The following is a 25,948-nucleotide window of genomic DNA, read 5'->3' as shown; positions in this document are numbered from 1 at the left end:
TGCTATAGCTGCTCATTTCCTTTGGCACTCCTCTGCCCCCTCATCTAGTGAATTTCTTTCTCCGCATTGCTGTACCCCCCAGAACCTCCTGGTCGTTTCTAGGCTTTTGAGCATTGACTGGGCCTGGTCTTGATTGCGGGACAATTTGGCCGGCTACTGTTTGTGGAATCTTCCGTATTGCCGGCTTTTTTACTCACCTCTCACGGGCACTTCCAAAGACGTCACCAACGCAAACTTTGAGTTGTCCGGTGTTACTACATGCCACGGACAACGCCTCTCTCCCGAAATCACGATAGAAAATACGCAACCTTAACCCCAAAGACCACGACAAACCCCGCTCTTCCAGCGCCACAGAGGCTGACCACTAGTCAACATGGACTTTGTAAGACACACTTCGCGAAATCACGGACTCCATATCTTCGAAATCCAGGATTCTAACACCGTCGTTGGTAGTGGACTCGGTTGCTTGCCTCGGCCGGCGTCCCGGCGGGAAAATCTAGAAAAGATGCCGCCAAAGACCCTGCAAAGCGCCTGCACCGCTTTGAAAAGGAATATGGCCAGCTTCTGGTAAGTCATGCGCACTATCTTCGCTACTGCATAACCGGCCACAGGACGCTAACACCACTCTACACGTGCTAGCAAATTTGGAGAAAGTCACCCAACCTCGCAACTGACGATGAAGCTATCGAGAATGTGGAACTGCGGCTCCAACAACTTACCGAAACCCTGAGCGACGAAACCCGACGGCCCCTCCCTCATCCGTGTATCCAGTACGCGGCCCTTAAGCAAATGTACATACCCATTGCTAAGATCGCCTACTCATCATACCACGAATGGATCGTCAACGAAACAGTATTGTTCTTTGCAACTCTGATCGAAAGTGAGGAGGAGAACTTTGTCGAAAACCTCGATTTTTCCAACAGTTTGACCGCCCTTCTTACCCGCATCACTCGAGGCGGAGGAAGCGGCCCCAAGCTGAGTGCTGAAGCCGAAGAGCGGGTCGTAGAGCTGGCCTTTAACATCACGACCAAGTTGCGACTTTCGCCAGAGATTTTGCCTGCCTGGTTTAAGGGCGGTGGCCGTGAACAACAACAACAACAACAATCGCCATCACAACAACCATCGCAGACAGCAGCTTCTCTCACTGGTCATGCTAGAAACGCTAGTTCTGTTAGCCAAGAAAGCACGAGAAGAAGCAGTGCTGATGCGCCTACCGGAAGTAGTTTTTCTAGATTTACCGGTCGTACTCAGAAACAAGACTTCCCGCTCTTTTACGTTCTTATGGAGTATATTCACCATGAAGGCAAGATAGGAGACTTTGCTCGGACTGGTCTCCTGTACATCATTGAAGCGTCCTCGAGTTCCGCAGCATTGGAGCAATGGATTGTCGAGAGTGACTTGTCCACCCTCATGGCGACTGGTCTAGGCGCCCAGTATAGCCAGCTGAGCCGAAAGCTCGTAGTAGACTACATACCTGATAATCTCCCACCCGTCCTCGCGTTTTCTGACTACCAGCATCCATCTCGTACCTATGAGATTGAATCTTCATGTTCTGAGCAGTTTCAAGCCCATTTGGATGCTTTTCTTTCGCATCTGCTATTCTGGCAAGACGTTTTGAACCACTGCAAATCCAACGAGATCAAGTCAACCCTCTTGGAACACTTCCAAGTCATTTTCTTGCAACAACTGCTGTATCCTTCACTGTTAGAGTCATCGGATATCGATGGTGGCTCTTCAGTGGCAGTTTTGACATACTTGAGAAGAATCTTGGAGTCTCTGGACCACCCTGATATGATCAACCTCATTCTTCATTACTTGCTTGATCTACCTGGACCTTCTTCCCAAGTCGGCGCCCCTGGAGGTGATAAGGAAGATGAAAAGGAAGAGTCTGAGACTGAAGATGCTGAGAATGCTGAAAATTCTGACGAGGACGATAACAAGATTAGTGCTGCTCGAAAGCGCAAGAGTATGGATTTGGCTACAATGCTTGCACAAGCCAAGACTGACATTTCGTCGGGACCGCTGCTATTCAATCTAGTCGATCTCATTTTGGCTTGTCTACGGTCCCACAGTCAGCAGACTATCCTAGTGACTCTACAGCTTATTTCAACCATAATTAAACGCCACCACAGATACGCTGTCATCACACTTCTGCGTACGGAGTCAACACCTGGCGAAGGTGGGCGCCGTACAATGGGTGCTCATAGTCAAGAGGTTGAGTATCTGATGTCTCTTGCTGGCGTTATTGGAGGAGATGATAACTTTGAAGAAATCTACGAATCCGTTGTCAAGGATACAACAACCAAGGTTGAGGGCCACTTATGCTCACTGAAGCTGGTATCCCCGAATGCTACTACTAGTAATCACGGGTTGCCTACCATTGCTGACAGTCTCCCTGGTGCACCTCGAGAGGTGCGGAGCCACACCCTGCGTCCCGACGACCCTCTGTTAAACGCCGCTCTAGAACATCTAGAAACCTTCTTATTGAATCCCGTTGATGTGAATCTTTCACTGACGGAAACCCTCACGGACCTGGCTAGTTGTGGCTTCATGAGCCTTGAGGGTTGGCTACTACGCCATCCTCATAAATACACTTTTGACGATGTTTTGGAAGCATCTGCTTCTCCAAGACCAGATTTCAGTAACGATGATTACGAAGATGAGGATAGTACAGCTGAATCTTTAGCGTCGTGTCTTCCTCCGGAGCCAGACTCGCCGTCATTTGCCGAGTACCAACGCAAGCGGCAGCTTGTCGCTTGTCGGCGACGGCCAAAATGGACTTTCCTGCCCCGGATGCTTGATATTCTAGATAACCTGTGCAAGCAAGTGGCCACATATCGTGAAACTATCCCCCGTTTCAACGAGCTCTTGCAACAAAGACGCGAGGCTTTTCAGATGGCTGATACGGGCATGGCCTTCCCTCCACGACGTATGCGTGAGCCTCCTACGCCAAATTACGACATGCTGCAAGCCCCATCTCTATTCTCCCGATCAGCATCACAATCTCGGAATGCGTCACCTGTGCGTGGACTCGAGAGTCTTGCTAATACATCACCGGTCCGAAATCTAGAGAACTTTGCCAACAAGCTCTTTGCTGAATTGGGCGTCCCTGAGCTTGGATCTCCTCCCCGGCGGCAAAGCACGCCGCAAACTCAGGCTCTATCTCAAGTTCAGCCCCAGTCCCAGTCCCAGCCTCAACAATCTCTTGCACGTCCACCGAATCATGATCGAAAGGATGGACTTTCACCGAGCCTTTTCCCCATTGACACGCGCGCTGCTAATCTCTCTCCCTTGGCTCATGGCAGCGCAATGGCAGACTCTCGACGTGACTCTCCAGTAGCTTCACAAGTAGCAGTTTTTGCGGCCATGGATCAAACTATTTTGGCGCGCAAGGTTGGTGCTCAAAGTGGATTCAAGGACCTCATGCGTCTAACAGGAACGGTGCCAAAGATTGAAAAGGACGAGGATAAAAGCACTGACTCTGAAGGAAAACAATCTGAACACCAAGCTGATGACGAACCTGCAGTTAAGGAACCTGGTGCGGAATCTGCTGGTCAAGACACACCTTCACAGACTACTTCGTCTAAATCGAGCATTCGCAACAGCGAGTCGGCTCGTGAGACTGAAGTTACGGTATCGCACATCTTAACCAATGTTGTGATTTTGCAATCTTTCCTATTTGAGCTGGCAGCTTTGGTTCAAGTGCGCGCAGGCTTATTCAACGAGGTTCGGTTTGTTTAAGCACTGGTTGGTACTAAGAGTGAGAGTATATTCTCGTGGTGTGGGTTATCTCAAGGCTAGCCTAGCAATTACACACACATACACACACACACAATTTGAGAGAAATGAAGAGTAGGCTACGCATGTTTGATGTTACATATTCAAAACTCAAGTATTGGCGCATCATTACCAACGTTGAACAAGGATCTCGGGCCAAGTGAAAAGAAGGTCTTGTCGCCACAGGTTAATCTGTATCAATGTTAAAGGCTGCGCCATCATCGTTTTTGTTCACAATATCAGCTCCACGCCAACGGTAGAAAGGTTTCATGTGTCTGAAACACCCTCGTTTTGGAGGACGCTAGATGCAAGTTTTGAGTAGCTGGGGCCTTCGAGGACTTTGGGTGTATTGTTGGCTGGTATAACACACCTGTAGCACCATTACTTTGTTTAGTTAGTTGAATTTTACTCGGAAGGTTCCATCATTACTTCTTATGTTCTCATTGTGTAATTCCTAGGTAGATGTATCGCCAAGTCAAATCATCGTCAGATTCAAAGCGGATAGTTATGAGCTTAAATTATATATCAGAGTTATGTACATCCAATCTAGCTGGTCAAGGTCAGGGCTACACTCAAGTTTATCTAAATGCTTCCCTCCACGCAGACGCCGCTCGGGTTACCCCAGGCGCCATCAACCGCAGCCTTCCACATACTCTTAGGATCTCTGATTGTTGTAGGCGTAAAAAACAGTCGGCAATCGGCCGGGTCATCCAGGAACTGCAGAGGTGTGTTAAGATCATCCTTGGAAAAGGAGTTTTTACCATTGACCGAGCCTGCCGAGGCTGGGTTCAGCGCCCGCTGAAGTGCATAGCCTTCAGCCAAGGTCTGTAGTCTGGATTGGGCTTCGTCGCGCTGAATGAGTCGCTCAACTGTAGACTGGCTGAGACTCTGGGCAATTGAAGATGACGAGCTGGACGCGGTAGCAGGTGCTACGGCTTGGGACCCATCGGGCTTCAGAGCCAGCACAGCCGATGCTAGGGTGGTAAGCTCGTTGAAGGTGAAGATCTGGGCACCCTCAACACCACCAATGGCCTGTTGCTTGCCGTTTGCAGGCTTACCGCCCACGACGACCGTTTTGACGCCTTGTTGAACCATCAGCGAAGAAAACAATGTGCAGGTAGAGCCACAAGTGCCATCGGTCAATAAAACAATGTCCTGGGGGCTAAAGGGCGCCGTAGCTCCAGAGTTTGCCTTGCTGCCGACACCGGTAATGTTGAATACGTCGTTCGGTTTGTCCTGAGACGAAGTAAAGTACGCTGTGAATGAATCACCCATGAGCGTGACAGGAGAAAACAGCTTGGCCGGGTCGGTAAGCTTTTCGCCCTCGGGAGTCTGCAAGTTCCCGTCCCCTGGCCGCAGGTTCTGGGCAATGCTACTGGAAACAATGTTCTGTGCAGCCTGGAGCTGGGCCCGACTCATGCTCTTGACGGCTTCATCACTTAGATCAACGTTGTTGATTGACTTGCCTAATAGGGACATGCTGTCACTCAGTCTCATGTTGGAGATGGGAGCAGCAGGGGTGTTGGGAAATAGATGCGCATATAGTTCCTGGCCGGCAAGCACATAGCCTCCACCGTTCGCAAGCAGGTCAATCACGAGGCGCTTCTTGCCAGATTGGCGGGCATTGTCGAAGAAGGCGGTCAGAATTGATTGTAGACTATTGAGATATGTGATGGCATCAGCAGTAGAGGATTGGAAGGCCGAGACTGATAGGACAGCGACGTCATTGTAACCTTGATCCTCCAAGAAAAAGCCGCTGGTCACATTGATCTTGGAGTCTCCTGCAATTGGGGTCGGATAGGCCAAAACATCGATAGCGGAAGCAGGCGCAAGCTTGATTTCCAAAGTGTCGGGGCGACCAAGACCGGTGGCATCACTGATTGACTGAATCCATTGAACAAACTTGTTCGGGATGTATCTGACGTATTTGGAATCTTGTAGATCGCTGGGCAGATCACGCTTTCCAAGGCCGCGCTTGGAATTCTCGCTGACCTGGCGCGCCTGCACGATGTGTTCAACTTCCTTGGGGAGATCCCGCACAAATAGGCGGTCCAAGTTGTTCAAAGAAGAGACATCTCGGCTCTTAGCAGCAGCCGCAGCAGTCTTTGAGTTGCAGACCTTCTCGTAAAGATCGTCGCCATTGCTAATTTTGCTAAAGTCAATCATTTCCTTGAAGAGCGCATAGCTCTCGGACTTTTGGCTACTGCCATCCGAGTAGGTTATGGTGATATCGGGACCCAGATATGCCAGTGAAGAAGCAAACAAAGACTTGGCCTGGGGGTTGGCATAGGTTGGAAACTGGGAGTTCCAAATGGCATCGGGATCCTGATACGACACAAACTTTAACGAAACATCGTTGAGAGCATCAGCGGCAGCGACTCCGTTGATTTGGGTTACTTCTTTGGCCTTGGTGGGATCAGCCTGAAGATCGGCTTTTCAGGGAGGTGAATATTAGCATAAAAGCACATGAAAAAGACATTGGCGGTTGAGTTGGTTTTGAGTAGAGTTGAAGTCAAGAAAAGTACTTTGGTTCAAGTAGTACAAAGCTAGAGCCCCTCCCTTTTTACTTTGCCAAACCAACTAATTCACGCATTCACTCACCTAAATGGTAAATCTTGGGTAGAGATCGGCCGTCGAGCGACACGCTAACAAGATCTTCGACTAGATTATTGCGGAATGAAAAAACACGGAAGATGTCGCCACGGAAGGCCAGGTGGCCATCACGGGCTTGGGTCATCAGCTTGATGATCTCTAGCTGGAAGTCGTATTCGCTCGCATACTCGCCTGCCGTAACACGGCTCTGCATGGACGCAAGTTCGCCGGCCAGATCGACGCCGGTCATCTTGTAGCTTTGCGGTGGTGCCTTGAGCCATGGCAGCGTGCTCTGGTAGTCAATGTATGCGGCAAGACTGTTGAGAAGCTTGATTGCTGGGTCGGGCCGGTTCGGTGTTGACTTCAGGCAGGCAGCGGCGAGCGAGGCTGGTACTGAGGGAGTTGCAGATGGAGCCGATGTTAATTGGTTTACAGTCACAGAGTGAATAGAGGCACAGGGGTTTGCGTCGTTTCCGGATGCCGGTGCACTAGTGGTGGTTGGTGTGTCTAGCGGAAGAGCACAAGCCAAAGGCAGAGCCAGGAGGAGGCTCCAGAACGAAGGTTGAAGGTATTTCATGGTACTGGGGGAAAGGTATGATATGATGCAGTTAGAGGTTGTAAAGATCGAAGGAGGCTTCGTTAGCCGGGGACGAAGATGCAAAGAAGAAACAAAATGCAAATAAAACCAACGCAAATGAACGAAAGCTATAGACAAGAAACAAACGATAGGACAGGAAGCGCCGCTTTCTACACAGACAAAGTGAGCCTACTCAAGAAAAGAAAGAAAGGAATGAATGGAAAGAGCAAAAAGAGTGACGATGGTTTGGTTCGCAGGAAAAGCACCAAGATTCGCCAAAAAGGAGAACACCCGCGATGTTGAGTATCCAGTAGCGATGAACAGTCTTTAAAGGCATTCATGTACTGCCCTGTTTAAGATTAATTGGTATGCAGGCACAGCTATATTTAGGCCCCGTGCGGTGGCCAACTGCAGCCAAGGAGCTTGGAGCAAGGGTTTCCCAGGCTCTGAGAGCTTATTATAGATAGAGTATCCCCGATGATGGGACCTCAACATGGGATGGAGGGCTAGTCCCAGTGGCTTTGAAGCGTCTGACGTTTCACGATACGAGCTAGGGTATCAAGGGTTGTGCAACCCTAGTGTCTCAAGTTGTCCATGGAGTTAAGAGAATCAGCCGTTGCTCGGGGTTTGGCCGTGCCCGATTGCTGTCCAGTCTGCTACTAGATTCAATACAATTAAGTAAAATAGGCTGTGACAAAAATTTCCAAAAACAATTAAAGCAATTACACGCACGCTTCTACTTGGCTTGTTTGTAAACTTGATCGAAAATCTGCTACAATGGCCTTGGTAGTAGTGTTGTTGATTTGCTTAGTCATTCAGGGACAAAGAAAGCCCTGTGAGATTTTATGTTGGCTCATACTTTAACCAAGACACGAACCTGTTCTCATGAAATTCCCGATGCCATCGTTGTACACGTATAGCCAATCGTTCAAGTGATAGCCTCCATATCACTGACATCGATCTTTGCCAATTTCTTTTTTGATACTCGCAAGCCAATATCAATGCCCCGAAAGGTATACAGAAGCTCCGATTCTCTCGGCCATTGTCGTTTCAAGTATCCTAGTTACATGTTCAACAAACAGTTAACACGCTTCCCTTTTCGTTTTAGACCATCACCACTGAATCTCGGGCCATCAACCGGGCAAATCAGCAAAAAAGTCGCGCTCGCAAGGCTGCCCTAATCGCTGATCTGCGCCGCCAGGTCACCGAGCATCAAAGACTTGGGGCGAGGGCCTCACAGGAATTACAGACTGTTGCACGAGCACTTGCAAAGGAAAATCGCCAACTGAAAACGATACTGCTGCGCTTCATGAGCAAAAGTGAATTAGAGATGGAGCTTGAAAATAGACCAGGGCATATGCAGTCACTACAACAAAGTCATAGCTGCCCTGGGCCACAAACCATCACAGTGTCCCAAGCTAACGTAGTTGATACTGTCCCGTCTACCAACCATTCAATGCCCACACAATGCCGCGATCCCCTTCAGACAGAATGTACTCTTGCAGCTAGGATCTTAGCCAGCATGCATAGCAACAGTCACCTGGACGAGACTGAGTTGAGATCGGCTCTGGGTTGTACCGACTCGGGATCTTGTACAGTAAAGAACAGCCATATATTTACACTTATGGACTCCGCTTAAAACGGACTAATTTGACGTCACCACGACTCATGCTTTGATATCTTCTGGTTCTAGCACCAGCATTACTTCAAGTCCATGCTAATCTTTCCCGTAACCACTTATTAGTATACACAAGTCCCAGCAATACCGGAACCTCGACCAACGGCCCCACTGTCGCTGCCAATGCTTGACCACTATCTGCTCCATATATCGCCACTGATACGGCAATAGCTAGTTCAAAGTTGTTGCTAGCGGCTGTCAGTGCCTGAGTGGTGCTTAGTTCGTATCCAAAGTTCATATTACGGGCTGTGAAAAACACCGCAAAGAATAGGACAAGAAAGTAGACCACTAAAGGTGCTGCTACGCGAGCTACACTGGCAATTTGGTCCACTACATGTGAACCCTGTGAAGCAAATAGAGCCACGATGGTGTATAAAAGGCCCAAAAGCGAAAAAGGTGCAATGAATTTCAGGAAACGACTGTACGTCTTCTCTGACCCCAGTGAGAGAAAGGCGCCTTGAGTGATCAGCGCAGCTCCAAGAGGGACTCCTAGAAAGACGCCCACACTTTTGGCTACAATAGCAAACGGTGGCGTGGACTGGAAGTGCGACTTTGAAGATGAGGAGTCCATCCACAAAAGAACCCAGAACAAAGGAGCAAAGAGTACCATTTGTAAAAGTGAGTTGACGGCAACTAGCAGAGCGCAATACTCTTCATCCCCACCTGCAAGTGATGACCATATCAACACCTATAGAGAGAGGTCAGTGGAAATACCCAAATTCATTTTTTCCGTGATGAGTTCTTACCATAGCTATACACCTCCCTAATCCAACAATAATAAGCCCCATGCGTAATTCATCTTGATCTGGCAAAAAGGCCCACGCCAGTGCCATCATGAACAAAGGCGCCACTACCCAGTTAATAATCACACTGAAGGAAAGCTGTTTCCACAGAACCCTTTTCCACAATAGCTTGGATACGGTAACATAACGCACACGACACAAAATCGGGTACATCATGACCAGCAGTCCAACAGATATCGGTATAGAGACACCGACGAACTTGCCGCGTTGGAGGTTCCGAGAAGCTGAAGGGACAAATGCTCCAAGTATCATGCCAAGACCCATGGCCAAGAAAATCCAAATGGCAAGGAAACGGTCAAGCCATAGTAGACTTTTGACGAGAGAGGGGGAAGATTGTGGTTTGGTCGTCGTGGTTCCAGGTTGAGAAATGTTAGCAACGCTCATATTGTGCGCTTTTTCGGTGTCTACCTGTGCAGTCATTTTGGTGTCGCTAGCCAGAAACAAAGCAAAGAGTGATAGAACAAAACAATGTTCAGTGATACACGGAACTTGATAGAAAGAGTTTGCCTGGATTTATAACTACTCTTATAACCACACATACACAAGTATAAACTTGTATAGCCAATAACAGCTCGGGAGTGACACACTCCCAAACTATGTACTTGACCCTAATGGACCTTACTATTGGCATGTGTAGCACAAACCCGAATTCATGAAACCTATGATGGAATTTGCATTACGTAATCGGCAATGCCTGAGAGAGATAGGCAACGACCCAAAACACCGACTATGATCTAGTTCTGATGCTTTTTCTTTACCAACCACGTCCCAATTACTCAACCAACTCTTTTCAATGGGGCATTACTGATATTTAGACATGGACGCCCCCCAATTCCCAGCCAGTTTTCTTTCAGCCTGGTCGGCCGCCCTTCTCGACCAACAGGCAGCTCAGCAACACGACTTTCCCTCTTACCACCTCCCCGATCCCACAACCTTGGTTTCATCATGCCGGCCACGCTTTATCACCACTGGAACTGGCGAAAATATATTCAAGGAAACACTTCTTCCAGCCTTTAACCAGGCTCGTCGGGAAATCATCCTAGTTACGTGCTTCTGGGCCGAGTCACCAACGCTCCGTTCGCTTCAAGAGTCGCTCGAGATGCTGGCTGCGCGTCGGACAGCAGAGCACGCAGGCTGGGATACAGAACGCGTGATGGACCCACAACACAGATTGCGCGTGTCATTGTGCTTCTCGTCAAGTGGCGTCTTGCAGAAGTTATTGCATCCGCAGTCTACACGGGGCCGCATGTACGCGCCGGCTGAATGGCGGAGTCTTGGGCTACCAAGCGCAGAGACACTAGCTCGTGGCGGCATTGACTTGACAGTCAAGAGCTTATTCTTCCTTCCATTCAGTGTAATGCACCCCAAGTTCTTGATAGTTGATCGTGAACGCGCGTGGATGCCGAGTTGCAATGTTAGCTGGGAGGCGTGGTTTGAGACATGTATAGAATTTGACGGCCCGGCAGTAGAAAAACTGGTCATCTTCTACGAAAATGTCTGGGCTGTTGATGCGGCCAGCCGCCATAGCGATATCCAGAATACTGACGAACTCAGGAGCTCAAGGGGTGCCACTAACGTCAAACAGACCAGTGGGTCGTCAGCTAGAATAAGTGAGACGACTGACAACGCATTCATACTAGAGTCGCAGTATGAGAGCCTTGCTCTTCCTGCTTCGGCCAAAAACAAGTTTGAATTCCCTGCATCGGCATCGTGCCCGGCTATCATACTGCCTTCGGCGCACCACCTTAACCCGCGGTTCCGAGTGGTACCGTGTACTGCTAGCGCACCCCCACCACCGACCCCATTGAACATGGCACTACTGACATTGTTTGGCAACGCTCAAAAACACATCGAGATCATGACGCCCAATCTAACAAGCGAGCCAGTGATTGAGGCGCTTCTTGATGCTGTGCAGCGTGGCGTAAACGTGACATTACGTACAAGTCGAAATATGATGCTGGTAGAGCAACTGGTCACAGCCGGGACGACAACCGCATGGAAGCTCAAGACCATGGTTGCGCGATATCGCAAGATGCAGGCATATCGTTCACACGTGCGGAGGAGCGATGATTTAGAGACCCAACAGAGCACAGCACTGGGGAAGCTAGAGGTTTACTACTACAAGGCCAACGCACACTCTCTGGCACAGCCAGGCGCCAAGGCCGACGAGCCAGTCCTGGCACATGCAAAGGTTGTACTGGTAGACAACGAGTATATCGTCCTCGGGTCGGGTAATATGGACCGGGCCTCGTGGTACACGAGCCAAGAACTAGGGCTTCTGTTGTACATGCCAGGCTTCAGTGGTGATGTGTGGCGCTCGCCGCTGGAGTCGCGACAGGAGTGCATGTGGGAGAGTGCGGATGGTGTTGACAGGCATCAAGATTGAAGACAACCAATTGCCCGTGTCTTGGCTGTTTGGAGTGATGAGCCTGCTGTTTTTTTTCCATTTGTCTGAATCCTATCGTTTCCATGTTGCACTGCACTGTTTTGTGAGACCACTTTCTGCTAGGAGTACTTGCGTACACTTGTGCATATCTCTTGCTCATCCTTGCCTTGCACTATGTCCCCCATTTAATTCCAAGCTTTACTATGCACACACCCGCAATCCATGGCCTCACTGAACCAAATAGGGCTAGACTCTTTCACATGGATTGCTAATCCTAGCAATACCAGCTTCCTCTTATCTTTGCATTGGTGGGGCGGGCTTGGCTTTGAGGCTCCTTGGATTGACTAGTTGGCCAGTGAGTGAAGCTTGGACTGCGGTTGTGATGTTAGAGCTGAAGCAAAGCTGCGAGTGAGCAACTTGATATTGAGCAGTGAAGATGAGATTCAAAATTCCCCTATCGCATCGTGCCTCCTTCAACTCGACCGTCTTTGCGGATATCAGGACGGGTGAGATTAGAGGGTGCGGGACAAAGCAGAATATTAGCGTGGATCTGGCGTTGTAAGTTTTCTGCGTCTTTGAGATAGGCGGCATGAGTCGTATATAGTCATCTTTGGTTCTAGTCGGTGGCTTGCTGTGCTTGTATTGCCTTGGCGTTGGCTCTTGGTGAGTTTGTAGGAGATGGGTGGAGTAGAGGCAAATGAGGAGAGAAGGCTTTGACCACAGCCAGATTTGCAGACTTGGGTGAGTCCTTCCTTTATCGATATGTGGAATGTGGCTTGCTGAATACCGAGGCTATTCTGCAGGGAATAGCCAAACGAAACAATCAGAGATGGCGGCTCTGTTGTCAGAAGAAGAGAGAACCTCGGGCTCGCAATACTCAAGTGGGGCAGCCATTACTTATACACCATATCTGTTGTCCATGCTCTCGGGCTGTTGCTTTCAGCCCATTCAAGTTGGTGACATTGGATGCGGTTTTGCGTTTGTTGCGCCCGCAGGGCAAGTTTGACAGCTGGAGAACAACCACAAGTGCACAAGACAGATTTGTAGGAGCTTGTAGGAACCTGTAAGAAAGAAGAACATTAGAAGCCGGCGCCCGCCTGCTGTCCTCCTACGAGATCAGACCAGGCTTATTGTCTCACTACAAGACAGTCATGACCCTTGGGCTTCTCCTTGTTGAAATGCATTGCAACGTGTTTGGTAGGGCTCTGCACCCACAAGTCAGGCCACAGGGGGCAGGACCAAACCTACAAGTATGTACATACACATACACAACCAGCTCTGTGAATATGAATGGATGCACCCATGCACATACATTCATACACTTTTCTACGTGCTTGTCCAATGTTGAAGGAGGGGTTGATGGCCTGAAGCATGTGGGCTGTTTAGGATCCAAGCTGGCACGGTCCTGGATAAGCAGATGGGCCCCTGAACAAGATAAGCTCGGGCCTTGGAAGCATGTCCCTCTTTGCCTGTGCTGCTTTTCTTGGTTAAGCCTGTGTGTGGGCTTTTCTCTGGGGAATTAAAAAGGTTGAGCCTTTTTGCCGCTGGTCCGCGCCGCAGCCATTCAAGCTTTTCACTTACACAACATACGTACATTCCACGACTACGGCTTCTGTGGGCTTTCGCGTATGTCTCTACATACATACACATGCCTTTGTGGTAACTATATACGGGTGGGTGTGTCTGTTTGCTCATATATGCACGAGTATTGGGCATCGTGTTGCACGTCACTCAAGTCTTTTCGGAAGCCTGCCGGGGTTGCGGGCGTAAGATTCATCTGGTTCCTTGTTCCTTGCCTTCTTTTTCCAGTGTCTTCTCTCCCGGTATTGGTATTGGGTCCTTGAAAATGCAAGGCTCTCTGTAGTGACTTGGATTTCCTTCTTTTTGCCTGCTCTGCATGGTCTGTTGGCATAGAATCACAAGTATCCCAGGGATCACTGCGGCAAGGGATGTCGCTTTCTTTCTCTTAATGCCAGGAAGCCTATGTTTCAAAGTCTATAGCTCCTCCTTATCTTGAGTAAATGAAGCCACATCGGCAACGTACGATAAGATGTCCGTGAATTACATGTGTCTTCAGCATGGCTCGAGGGGGATTAAAGTATGGTGGTTATTATAGTTAACTATAGAATATGTGCAGATTGATTATTATCAGCCACAGCGCGAGCCGCAGGCCTTTTTGCTTGGGCCTCGAAAAGTGCCCAATCATACATCGCATCAAGGTCTAGGGAGAACGGCTCCCTGTATACCTGTTCCTGTATGCCGAAACCTACTGTAGATCAGTGCATCTCACTTTGCAATGGGTCACCGCCTAAAAACACATCTCCCGTCTCTACACCTTCTCGGCATCACTGACACCGGACAGACCAGAGCCACCCGAAATATGGCGGGTCACCTCAACGTAGTCGTAGGCAAACTCGCCCAGCTGAGCATCGTCCAGACCCATTTCCTCCTCCTCGGCACTGACACGCAGGGAGAGGCCGGGCACGAGGTTCAGTAGAAACAGAATGATGCACGTCACAGAGAAGACCCAGCCCAAAATTGCCGCACAGCCGGCAAGCTGCCAGCCGAGCTGCTTGTAATGACCTTCAACCCAGCCGCCCTCAATCTCGGTGCCATCAAGAGCAGCCATCTGCTTGTCAGCAAAAATTCCCGTCAGCACGTTGCCGACGAAACCGCCAATGCCGTGCAGAGCAAACACGTCAAGGGCATCGTCGATTCCAACCAAGAACTTGATTTTGGTGCCAAAGTTGCAGGCCGTGGCACCTACAACGCCAAAGATGAAGGAGGCCCACGGGGTGACGAAACCAGCACCGGGCGTGATGGCAACCAAGCCAGCCACAACACCAGAGCAGAAGCCCACACACGACCACTTCTTCTCCAGGCGCAGATCCAACAGGCACCAGGTGATACCACCAACGGCAGCAGCAAGGTTAGTCACAAAGCAGGCCATAATAGCGCGCAGATTGCTAGCGAGTGCCGAGCCACCGTTGAAGCCAAACCAGCCGACCCACAGGAGAATGGTTCCCAGGACAATGTGCGTCACGTTGTGGGGGCGGTAGGGCAGGCCACTCATCTTGGCATAACCAGTCCGGCGGCCCAACATCAGGGAATAAGCCAGAGCAGCGATACCTGAAGTCATGTGCACGGGACCACCACCAGCAAAGTCAAGAGAGCCCTTCTCAAACAGCCAGCCCTGAGAGTTCCAGGTCCAGTAGGCTACGGGGTCATAGACCACAGTGCACCAGATAAAAGTGAACACGACGGCGGGGAGAACGCGTCCACGGTCGGCAACGGCTCCAATAGCGAGCGCGGGACTTTTAAATAATGTCAATATGAGGTTCAGAAAAGTAGACACCAGAGACATTAGTAACTTACGTGATCATGGCAAACATGCCTTGGAAGAGCGCAAAGAGAATCTGGGGCACGGGGCCCGAAGGCTGCGCGAGCACATCCTTGAATCCAAAGTTGGCAAGGTCGCCCAGGAACACGGACGAACTCTCGGGACTGAAGGTCAATGAGAACCCCCAGAAGAACCACTGGAAACAAGCCACGCAACACACAAGCATGACTGTGAAGAGAACATGCAGTGCTGACTTACGCCGAGCTAGGCCTGCATAGAAGAAGGCGACGCCAGGAATCATGAGCAGTACGAGTGCCGATGAGATCATGACCCAGCAAAGATCGGCCGCCTGTGGAGATACCAGAAGTGTTAGAAGAGCAGTGGGACAATGGACAGTTATGCAGTACTTGCATCGTAGAAGAGGTTCAGGTCTGAGACACCAGACGAGTATCCGGGGTCTGCAACACCCGTGGTGCCGTTATACTCCAGCGACATGATGGAAGCTGGAATTAGGGGTTTGTTTTTATTTCTGCAACAGCTGTTGTGTAAGACCGGTTTTCCTTGGGCGCTGTGCTACTCGTTTGAGTCCTGCAAGTAGAAAAGAAAGAAACCAATGTAGTATATAGGTCCGGCGAAAACGATGAGGTGCTTGTTCTGCCCCAGGCACAAGCAAAGAAAACAAAGAGAGTTTGTCGAACGGACGACTTACAGCAGAAGGAAAAGCCGGGAAAGAAAAGGACAAAAGGTATGATCAAGAACGGGAGAGGGTCATTGAATAAATATAGGGACGGTTGGTCCAGATAAAGGACCACAATGTAACACGGAGCTATGGTACATAGAGAAAAAGAAACGAGCAAAAAAAGCCAAGACCTTGAGGGTGAGGTGTACAAGTACATGCCTGTAGGAGTAGAATCTCGTCTGATACTGGTTATCTAGGTGTGTCTACTTGTACAGGTACATACAACAGATGCTTCTTATAACTAGATAACTAGCTACGTCCAGACCTATGTTTGTGTCATGGGCACTGTTTGCTCAACCTGTCGCAAGATTCTTTCTCGTGCGTACCTCTCTATCTCTCTTTTCCATCCTGGCCGTTATCCTATCATCTTGGCTCTCTTTTCTTTCTCTTTGGCTCATGATCTTGGAATTGGACTCGACAGGGGTCCCCTATGGTGAGGGGGGCAAGGGGTGCTACATGCCAAGACTTGCCGCAGTGCTGGGGTGTATGTATAGAGGCTATAGCAGGACAGAAAAACAAAGTCAGAGACACTGAAAGAAACGAGGTTGTGTCTGGCTTGAGTTTGGAACCAGTGTTACTTCATGCTACAAGTACTTGGATAACTATGCAATCGGTAGAGATGTGATTTGGTTCTGTCAAGTCTGTCTAGCCCGCTTGACAAGTTTCTCGAGTTCCTCACATCAGAAAACTATTTGTGCTGTGCTACATCATCACCCACTGCTGTGGTCGCTCCAAGCACTACATGTTCACACATTTTGACCAACCTATCATCTCGACTTGTACTACAGCTGACTAAAGCTGCAAGTCATATCTTGATATGCAACTCACTGGCTTGATATGACGCCTCATTCGCTGTGTTATCTCATAAGCAGGTGGCTCTCGTGATTCTACTAACCCACGTCCTCCTTGTTTATTTCGTAATGATAAGGCGGGTGATTTGCTGTTTGATTTATGTCGTCGGTCAAGTCTTTATCTCACCGCAGCATCAGACACATTGACAGCGCTTAGTGAGGAACAACTTTGTTTTGTCGCTAAACTAGAAGAGTACTAGACTGGTTCAGTCCTATCAACCATGTGGCAGGGGAATTATAGGGTCAGACAAGGGTTAGCTACCGTCATTTGTAGTTCCCTAAATCTGGGTCAAAGCTCCTTTCTTCTCGTTAGTTATCCTTATTGCAGACATATGAAGAGGAACACCAATCAAGTGTCTGTTAAATGTGTAGGCGGGCTTCATTTATTTGGCAAGAATATAATCGACCAATGGATTCATCTTTCCAAACTGTTTGAGTAATGACCACAGTCTCCCAATTCTAAGGCAGTGGTGGATACTGAAGTTGCCGAGAAATCAGTCTCTAATACACAGGAAAGCTATTAGAAAGTGGCAATCTCTCTGGGACTCCGACAAAAGCTCTGTAAGGTGGCTCGGCGTAAAATAAGGCGAGATAGAGACATGTGAGCTCAAAAGAGGAAAAAAACTATCATTGGAAGCTGTTAAGAAGCACAAGGCAGTTAAATTATGACAGTGTGAAATCATTGAAAAGAAAATGGCACGAGGACACGTTTTGGTGATGCTACGGGGGTACCAAGCATTTAGGTAGTACTACCGGAGAGCTCACTATAGGAACGCCGTGTTCAACTTCCTGAGCTTGTGACCTAAAAGCTACTTAGGTATCCAGGGGCATACCAATCCAGTCCAGAAAGAATGGGAGTAGAAAAAAGAGAAGTTATCTATTTTACTTGATTAACAGGATTGTTTTGTCAGCATCATATATCGGGTTTTCAGATGTGTGGTCGTCTATCTGGTCTCATGGCGTCCTGTTGAATGGCTTGTTGGAAGGCTGTGTTAAGATCACAAGTCCCAGCAATAATCTCTCTACATTTATTGACAGTCGATATCACACAAACACGCTGGGTAACCCAGAAAACTCCCATCAAATTAAGCAGTGGATGTAAGCGGCCACAGGCCTCGAGGATTTTCTTATAATCCCACTGATAGTGACTACTGTTGAGTGTATAAAACAATTTGTCTCTCTTTGACTAAAGTCGATAGCTTCGACTGTTTGATGGAGATCCGTAGGCCTACGGGTTGCCTATATGGGTGTGTATCTTGTCGATTTACGCCGGGTTGTGTTTAGAATGTTGACCGAGTCTCGCATCCCGCAGAAGATAAAGGGAATCAAGAGACATATGAGTTTTTTGATGTCAAAAAATATTAAAACAAGTCTCTTTCACACTTGATTTAAGACGCAGCTACCTTAAAGCAAGAACTCGAGTCTAAGATAAAATCAATAGCATTGGTGTGAGGTGCATTGTCGTTCGAATCGTGCGTAATATCATGAAATGTTGATTATAAAATAGAAGATTTGGCCCGTCGTCTAACAGAAACCCAGACTTTTTACATAGATGCGTCGTCAAGAAAAGTGGGCTGTGGGCTGGAGTGGTTAATTGAAGGGGTAGTTTCCATTTGTCAATGTTGCACAAAGATGCGGCAGCCTAGGCGGAAACAGCCCTTCCCACTTGTAGGGCAACTACCTAAATAGGTTTCATGATCCTTCTAGTGGTAGTTATGTATTTATACTTCTACTAAGATATCCCTGGTGCTCTATTTAATAGTCACTTGCGGTTTTTGGCGATTCGATTATGAGGAAGAAGTGGTAGAAATACAAAAAAAGCACGAGACATTCTAGAAAGCCCTGGGCCCTTGTCAGGCTTGTAGTTGATCTCGGACAGGTTGATTATATATAGTTTGGATGGTTCATTGAAAAAGCATTGTTGCTATTATTCAGTTGGACATAGGCCCCAATTGACAGCATGATGTCTATATTGGACAACTCTCTTTACGACGTTTTCTCCATGGCGGCAATTCAACGAGAGATGTTGCGAAATCTGCTTTCTGATCAATTGCCCACTTCTAGGCAGGTTCTATATAAGTCCTTATTGACGGCCTTTACTTCAAAGGCAGACAGACAATGTTCTGACATTTCCTAGCCACATCGCCGCCTTGTTCACATACAACTTTGACAGCATCCGAGACGAAGTTGCCCAAATATACAAGCTGAACAAGTACAGACCGTGGCGTAGATACAAGTACAAGACAAGCGATTCTTCTAGCGACTATGGAAGGTTCATTAGTGCCTCTTTTGATCGAAATGATGCTGCAAGAAGACGCCATATCAAGCTGATGCAGAGGAGTGGGAGATGTACAGAGGAAGAGTGAATTGATACAGTTGATGCGGGGTCATCATGGAGGCTGGTTTGATTCCTTATTAGTTCTCGTATTATGTAGTTCTAAGAAGAGTGAGAGTTTGTTTCAAGCATCACGGCTAAAGGACAACACCACCATCCTCCAATAAAAAACAAAACTAAAGCCAAAACCACATATAGTTACAGATAGATACACGACACCTGCGCCACCAAAATAAGTACAAAGTTGTGCAAAGTTTCAATTTATGCGGTTACTTTGTTATCAGCGGATTGAAAGAAATGGAATTATCTAGTACTAATCTTCGCCATTTCCCGCCCCGACTTCTCCTGAAAACATCTGCTAACGCGAACTATAGGATCGGGCGGAGGCCCTCCATGTCAGGAAGCTGTTTCTCATGACTTGCTTTCCCATCAGTTTTGAATCCCAATCTCCCAAAGCTTCCACGACAACCCATACTATAAATAGCCTTGTTTGGATCACTCCGACAGAAGACAGGTTACACTCTTCATTCTATCTCCTCACTTCTTGCATGCTCGGCACCATCACCCTATCTCACGAATATTCCTCGCGGTGGAGCAGAGCAGCGTCATAGGTAGACTGGACACCGTAAATTCATTGGTGTGACACTAGGGTTAGGGTTGGTTAATTGACCTCGCTAACTCCACGAACATCAGATTATGTAACTATCGTTTAAATGTTGCCACTTCGTTCACTGCGACCCAAGCCCCCATGTTCGGCGAGCGACTCATAGCCGGGAGGATTCTGCACCGATGTAAGTGATATCTGGTTTTTTTTGCAAAGGGAACACAGGGTATTACAAATCTGGCTGCTGGATGGCATGGACGTTGGCACAGATGCATATTACAAGTAACTACATGCGTATGGATACTATAGTTACGTCCTCGTCTAGAGTTGTCGTCTTTAAATCCAGGTGGAAGAATAGGATGAAGAAATGGGGTGCTGACATATCAGAGTTTTACTCAGTACGCTAAGAGTGACTTCCTTCTTTGGGGCGCTTACACAATCTCACGGCTATTAACTCTCAGGTGATGAATTATAAATAACTAGAGGGTCAATACGTTCTTTCTGTGTTTGAATGTACTCAGTGGATGCATTAGCACTTCTAATTATCATCAACAGCACCTACTCTCAATTTCCCGCCATGGTTGACCGCTACGTTTCCATCCACGAAGACCCCCAGGGCCCCGGCGATGCTCGCCCTACTGCCATCCAAATCATCAAGGATGAGAACTTCGAGGGCAAACTCACTGGTCAGATTGCCTTCATTACCGGCTGCTCTGCTGGCATCGGCGTTGAGACTGCCAAAGCTTTCCACCTTGCCGGCATGACGCTGTACCTCACTGCCCGCAACCTCGAAAAGGCCAAAAAGGCACTGGGCGATCTAGTCAACAGTGACCGCGTGCACTTGCTTGAGCTGGATCTCGAAAGCTTCGCCAGCGTGCGTGCCTGTGCTGCCGCCTTTTTGGCCCAGAGCAAGACGCTGAACATTCTCGTCTGCAATGCTGGCGTGATGATTCCGCCCGAGGGTCGCACTGCCGACGGTTTCGAGACACAGTTTGGCACTAACCATTTGTCGCACTTCTTGCTGTTCAATCTTCTGCGCCCAGCGCTGCAGGCTGGATCTACGCCTCAGAAGGCATCCCGAGTCGTCATCGTCTCATCTGTGGCACACCGTATGGGCCGACCGCAGTGGGACAACATCAACTTTGATGGAAACTACAATGACTGGGCCGCCTATGGACAGAGTAAGACGGCTAATATTTGGACTGCGAATGAGATTGAGCATCGCTACGGTGCCAATGGTATCCACGCATGGAGTCTTCAGCCTGGTGCCGTTTTGACTGAGCTTACCCGCCATATGTCCGAAGAAACGAAAAAAGTCATGGGGGGTGACCCAGTTATTGCCAAGATGTACAAGAACGCCGAACAGGGCGCTTCTACGAGTGTATGGGCCGCTGTAGCCCCCGTGCTGGAGGGCAAAGGTGGAAAGTATCTGGAAAACTGCCAGATCATAGGCCCCTGGCAGCCATCGAATGGACAATGGGGTCCTGGATATGCTGACTATGCTTATGATGAAGCCGAGGCTAAGAGGCTTTGGGAGAAGTCTGTGGAGTGGGTTGGTCTATGAATAATCTCGTTGCGCGGAGGTAGTGTAGCCCACACGGAATAACTGTGCCCTGTACTATATTCTTGGGACAGGGCCTTGAACGTCAATTCAACCATGTTGATGCACAAAACCTTCATATAACTAGTTAACTAAATGGATAAGTAAAAAGTATGTGCAAAAAGAAAATCAGTTCTTCATACCGAGCCACATGTACCATGGCCCTCTATGCCTTCTGAAGTCTCCGTGACTTTGCACCGCAGTTTGGCTTCGGCGCTGAAGAAGGCAGGGTTCCTCGAGCGGATGATGAGGGGAGACTACTAGCGAGTACATTGTCATAGTTACTAGCAGTTGTTGGCTTTGCGGTAGCTTTGGCGGCTGGGGTTTCTGTCTGAACATAGTCAGCAGCAGTTTCAGCAGCCACAGGAGCCTTGGAGCTTTGGGAGGAAGTGGCAGCACGCGTTGAGGTGGCCATGGTGCTGCTGTTGTAACTGTCGTTGCTGGTGTCGTCAGTCGGCCCGCCGGCACCACTCAACTTTCCAATACCTGCGTTAGCAGTAACGGAGGATTTGACCTTGTCTGGCGACATGATCTCGAGTTCAAAGTCAATCGCTTTTTTAACAATGTCCAGAGTTGTGATGTTGGCAGCAGTCTGTGGCGTCAGCGACCCCGAGTCCGAGGATACCTCATTTTCTAGGCACGGGCGACCCAGAATCTGCTCGCAGGTCTGGGAAGTGGTCTCATTGACAGTAAACATTCCGGTGCCGCCGGTGCCGTAGTTGGGGTATTTGACAGACTCGAAAACGTTGCCCTCCACCAGCACGGACGGTTCGGGGAAGACGGAGAAGGCGTGACCGGACACGTCAGACCAATAGTTGTTGAACACGTGCCAAATACTGTTCTTTCCAAGATCAGGGCCACGACCTGAGGTGTGATGAATCCAATTGCCGTAGAAACTGACATGGTCATTCATGCCCATTCCAAGAATGGTCCAGTAGTGATGATCGTCGCAACTTGCGGACCAGGAGGTGCGACCATCAAACTCGGTGTTGGAAATGGTGACCCGTCTGTCTATGGAAAGTTGTTAGTGGTTATGAAGCCAAGAAAGCACATGAAGGGGCCTCGGGGGGATGTTATTGAAGCAAGCGGGGGATCAACTTACTTGTCTCAAAGCCCATTGAGATCATTTGGCGCCCAATTAGAGAGATTTTGACATGATCAATCCATACGTTGTCGCAGTCATCGAGGTTGATAGCATCGCCACCCCAGATGTACTCGGGATTGAGTTCAGTGATGTGCACATTCTGGATGATAATGTTGGACACGCCCGACACTAGGCGCAGGCCGGCGCCACGGATCACACCCTTATCCTCGACACCGAGAAGCGTCTTGTTCGAGGCAACATCAATGCGCGTGATGTTGTTGTAGGTACATTTGATGCGTGGTGCATCTTTGCACCAGTTGATGACATCAATGGCATTCTGTCCGGAGCTGCCGCATGTATTACTGTCGGGGATGCAGCAGTCACAGTTCTCGCACGAGCCCTCACTACCAATGTAGTTGTACTCTTTCTGCAGTAGAATGACGCGTGGCTGTTCGTCGGTTAACCATTCCTTAAGCTCGGCGATATCAGCTGGCGACTCTGGCGTCAGGTCACCGCCGCCAGTGGTATCTTTAGCAAAGCCTTGCGGCCGACCAACCACGCTGATGGCATCTACAGTGAGTGCGAAAGCCACTAGGGCGCAGAGCACAGCTCTGGGGAAAAACATGACGAGAAATATAGAGTCGAGGGCGACACAATACAGATAGACGAAGAAGAGGGAAGGCAAGACAAAAAGGCTGGGGAGCCGGCCCAGAAGAGCAGGAACAAGGAGAACGGGGCGTCTAGAGAGACACACACAAAGAAGAAGAAAAGACCGTGCTGAGGAGAGGCATTTCAACAAAAGGATATTTGTCGTGAGGAGCTGGTCATTATGTATTCAGATGACCAAAGGCCTGCTGCCTGGATGGTCGACTAGACTTAACTGATATTTTGCCAAAGTTGGTGTAACTCCGCCATAGGTCTACAAGGTTTTATGCGAGAAGGGAATACAAGAAGCAGGTCAAAGTCCTGTCACGACAAATAGTGCAGGAAACAGAGATTAAGGACCTGCGGAGAGTTAGAAAGCAGACCGGGGTACGGAGCAAGGGTATCGATGTATCTGCGGAATTGGCAGCGATCGGAGGAGAATCAGCGTCATGAGCCTGGTAATATGGAGCGTAGGGCTACAAAGTGTTAAAAGCGCAGATCCAACAACAGACAAGAGTTCGGCTAATATTTCTCTTTGAAGAACATATAACGGACTAGACTTACACTTGAGCACGCAACTATGACTACTCGTATCTTTGCTTGTGTGGCAGCTAGACAGACGCACATGGGTTGTGACCCAAGCACCACTCATAAACAAGTTTGAAACAAGGGGAAAGGGGCGACAAGGCCGATATTGGCCAAGCTTGACATGTCCGCCATACACAAATGTGTATCACGAATGATAATAATGAATGTTGTAGAGTGTTCTAGATCTCCAGAGCGCAGTATCGGGGATAGTGTACGGTAGGATATTAAAAATAAACACACATGTAGATACTTACGTGATGCACATTCATAACTATAGAACAGATGAACTGAAGATGCCCCCTGCATTTGCGTTTCTTGAACTCTTGTACCTAGAATCAAAACGCCTTGCACCCTGATCGACCCTCTTTTTTCAAGCTGCTCATCCTACCGATAGTACTTCTTTTCAAGCGCACGCAAAGGTACATACAGCAAACCTGTTAACACAAAGGCAATTTCAAAGCCAATGTCGCCGGTTTTTTCAGCAATCGGACCAACCCACCACACTTGTGCCATGCTCGGGATGACCAAGGCAAATGACAGCACACACGCACTTAGAGCTGCTGCGCCCAGCGGCAATTGGGCCGCATCATCCCAAATAGCCGGGTCATATTGGGCGCAGTCACCGCGTCGAAACAAAAGATGTTCAACTGTCACCACGGCCAAAAAGGCCGCCGACCAGTAGCCAATGAGCGCAATAAAGTTCTCCAGACTAACAAGAAAGTCCTTGGCAGCTGGAATGGCAATCGGAATGATAATGGCCGTAAGCAGCACGGCAAATACGTAGCGCGGCACGCGACTGAGCGGTACAGCTAGCTGTTGAAAGTTGAGGGTGATGGCATACGATGTGGCTGCCACATTTCCCAGCAGACTGAACGACAAAATGGCCACAACAAAGCGCCCAAATCCATGCAGTGGAAGCAACATACCTGCTAGTGCGCCACCAACAAGAGTCTCGTGGTAAAGAGCCTCCCACTCGGGCACATTGGTTACCGCGCCACCGATAGCTGCGCCCAGAATCATCAGCAAGATGGTGGGTAGGGCCAAGCCAACATATGAGTAGGTAAATATACGCCAGGATGATGCACTAGGTGCCATGTAGGCCGAAAAGTCGCTAGATAGGCAGCCCCAAGGTAGCATGTATGATGCGGCAATCATGCCAAATGACAGAATTTGTGGCGCTGAGGCTCCAGACCCTGCCGGCACAGTCTGATTCCCAAGCTTATCAGCACCAGCACCGGTGGCAATAGCAATAGCAATGATGGTCGGAATCCACGCGTAACGCTCAAATATATGCAGTGTATGGAAGCCAAATACCGAGATAACCATGGCTAGCAACGCCACAATCACGATACCTACTGACGGTGAAAGCGACCCCCTAGACACGGCCGACAAGCACTGGCCGCCAATTACGGTCATGATGATGCAGAACCCTGTCAGCGTCGCTAGGTTGAGCAACACCGGTACACACACGAGATATCGGCCAAAGCTATAGCGCGCCTGTATCATCTGGCGCATACCGGTCTTGGGGCCCAATGTCGACAGGAAGGCAACAACGATAGTGGTTAGCAACGTGAAAAAGAGAATCACGAGCGACGAATCACGCAGGGAGAGTCCATAGACAGAGGTCCCCAACATGCCAAATGTAATTCTGTAAGATTTCAAGTGTTAGCAAGCAATCTCTGGTCATAGAACCAACACTCGGGAAAACATACGGCAAAATGTTCGCATTCATGCAGAACCACAGAGTCCCAACGTCTAGGAAGTTTGTGTTTGTGCGCTGGCTTTCAGGAATCGGCTCGAGACCATTGGTTTCTAGGCGGCCCGATTTCAACGCCCGACTCGTGAGAGCCCGCCAACCTCCGCCGCGGCTGCTGTTGTTCTTTTCTGGCGCATTGAAATACTGGCGTTGAGAAGGCGGTTTAGAAATGTCAAGCGAGGGCGCAAGGCCCTTTTCGGACAAGTTGAGGTCAGCAGTGGTAGCCATGACTGAATATCGGATCAAATCCTTAGAAGCAATATTGCGTTGTATGAGGCAGAAAACAGAGTGATGAGAGTGGCAGCACTACACGTCTGAGCAGAGCGACAGCAAAAGAAGGCCTGCGAACGCGCCCGAGTTTTGTTCATGTCGCGGCGTGTGCGAGACAGGAAGAGGGAGACCGCAGAATTTTGCGCTCCCATATGGCGCGCTTAGTCGCAAGTGTCAGACCATTTCAAGAATATCATTGGCACGATAAGGACGATAAGCAGGCGCCTTTGGCGCATCACTCTTTGTCGAGATCCACGCAGAAAGTCGTGGCTAGACGGCCATGAATCGCGAAAATTTCAGCCACGACAACGCAAGATCTCGCG

At 49.0% G+C, this 25,948-nt stretch overlaps 7 protein-coding genes across 7 annotated transcripts; 3 read left to right on the top strand and 4 right to left on the bottom strand.

The window, feature by feature from the left end:
* Positions 1-373: 373 nt before the first annotated feature.
* Positions 374-3,741, top strand: BROUX77_005787 (uncharacterized protein; the record flags this gene model as incomplete). The annotated part of the gene is made up of 3 exons (XM_073750699.1): positions 374-382; positions 454-567; positions 640-3,741. The coding sequence occupies 3 exons, from the start codon at positions 374-376 to the stop codon at positions 3,739-3,741; spliced, it is 3,225 nt and encodes a 1,074-aa protein (XP_073603657.1).
* Positions 3,742-4,359: 618 nt separating this feature from the next.
* On the bottom strand, positions 4,360-6,946 carry BROUX77_005786 (uncharacterized protein; the record flags this gene model as incomplete). The annotated part of the gene is made up of 2 exons (XM_073750698.1): positions 4,360-6,209; positions 6,379-6,946. The coding sequence occupies 2 exons, from the start codon at positions 6,944-6,946 to the stop codon at positions 4,360-4,362; spliced, it is 2,418 nt and encodes an 805-aa protein (XP_073603656.1).
* Positions 6,947-10,244: 3,298 nt separating this feature from the next.
* BROUX77_005785 (uncharacterized protein) lies at positions 10,245-11,813 on the top strand (the record flags this gene model as incomplete). Its single annotated transcript, XM_073750696.1, has 1 exon — positions 10,245-11,813. The coding sequence occupies one exon, from the start codon at positions 10,245-10,247 to the stop codon at positions 11,811-11,813; it is 1,569 nt and encodes a 522-aa protein (XP_073603655.1).
* Positions 11,814-14,142: 2,329 nt separating this feature from the next.
* Positions 14,143-15,648, bottom strand: BROUX77_005784 (uncharacterized protein; the record flags this gene model as incomplete). Its single annotated transcript, XM_073750695.1, has 3 exons — positions 14,143-15,127; positions 15,189-15,502; positions 15,565-15,648. 3 exons carry the CDS (start codon positions 15,646-15,648, stop codon positions 14,143-14,145), a joined length of 1,383 nt encoding a protein of 460 aa, XP_073603654.1.
* Positions 15,649-20,259: 4,611 nt separating this feature from the next.
* Positions 20,260-21,246, top strand: BROUX77_005783 (uncharacterized protein; the record flags this gene model as incomplete). Its single annotated transcript, XM_073750694.1, has 1 exon — positions 20,260-21,246. The coding sequence occupies one exon, from the start codon at positions 20,260-20,262 to the stop codon at positions 21,244-21,246; it is 987 nt and encodes a 328-aa protein (XP_073603653.1).
* Positions 21,247-21,448: 202 nt separating this feature from the next.
* BROUX77_005782 (uncharacterized protein) lies at positions 21,449-22,991 on the bottom strand (the record flags this gene model as incomplete). The annotated part of the gene is made up of 2 exons (XM_073750693.1): positions 21,449-22,293; positions 22,385-22,991. The coding sequence occupies 2 exons, from the start codon at positions 22,989-22,991 to the stop codon at positions 21,449-21,451; spliced, it is 1,452 nt and encodes a 483-aa protein (XP_073603652.1).
* Positions 22,992-23,983: 992 nt separating this feature from the next.
* On the bottom strand, positions 23,984-25,583 carry BROUX77_005781 (uncharacterized protein; the record flags this gene model as incomplete). The annotated part of the gene is made up of 2 exons (XM_073750692.1): positions 23,984-25,247; positions 25,312-25,583. 2 exons carry the CDS (start codon positions 25,581-25,583, stop codon positions 23,984-23,986), a joined length of 1,536 nt encoding a protein of 511 aa, XP_073603651.1.
* Positions 25,584-25,948: the final 365 nt, after the last annotated feature.

Source organism: Berkeleyomyces rouxiae (genome assembly GCF_048999995.1).
Source record: "Berkeleyomyces rouxiae strain 22BRR77 chromosome Unknown BrBRR77_ptg000007l, whole genome shotgun sequence".
Classification (NCBI taxonomy): Eukaryota; Fungi; Ascomycota; class Sordariomycetes; order Microascales; family Ceratocystidaceae; genus Berkeleyomyces; species Berkeleyomyces rouxiae.
Note: the sequence above shows the minus strand (reverse complement) of the source record. Positions and strands in the feature narration are given on the sequence as shown.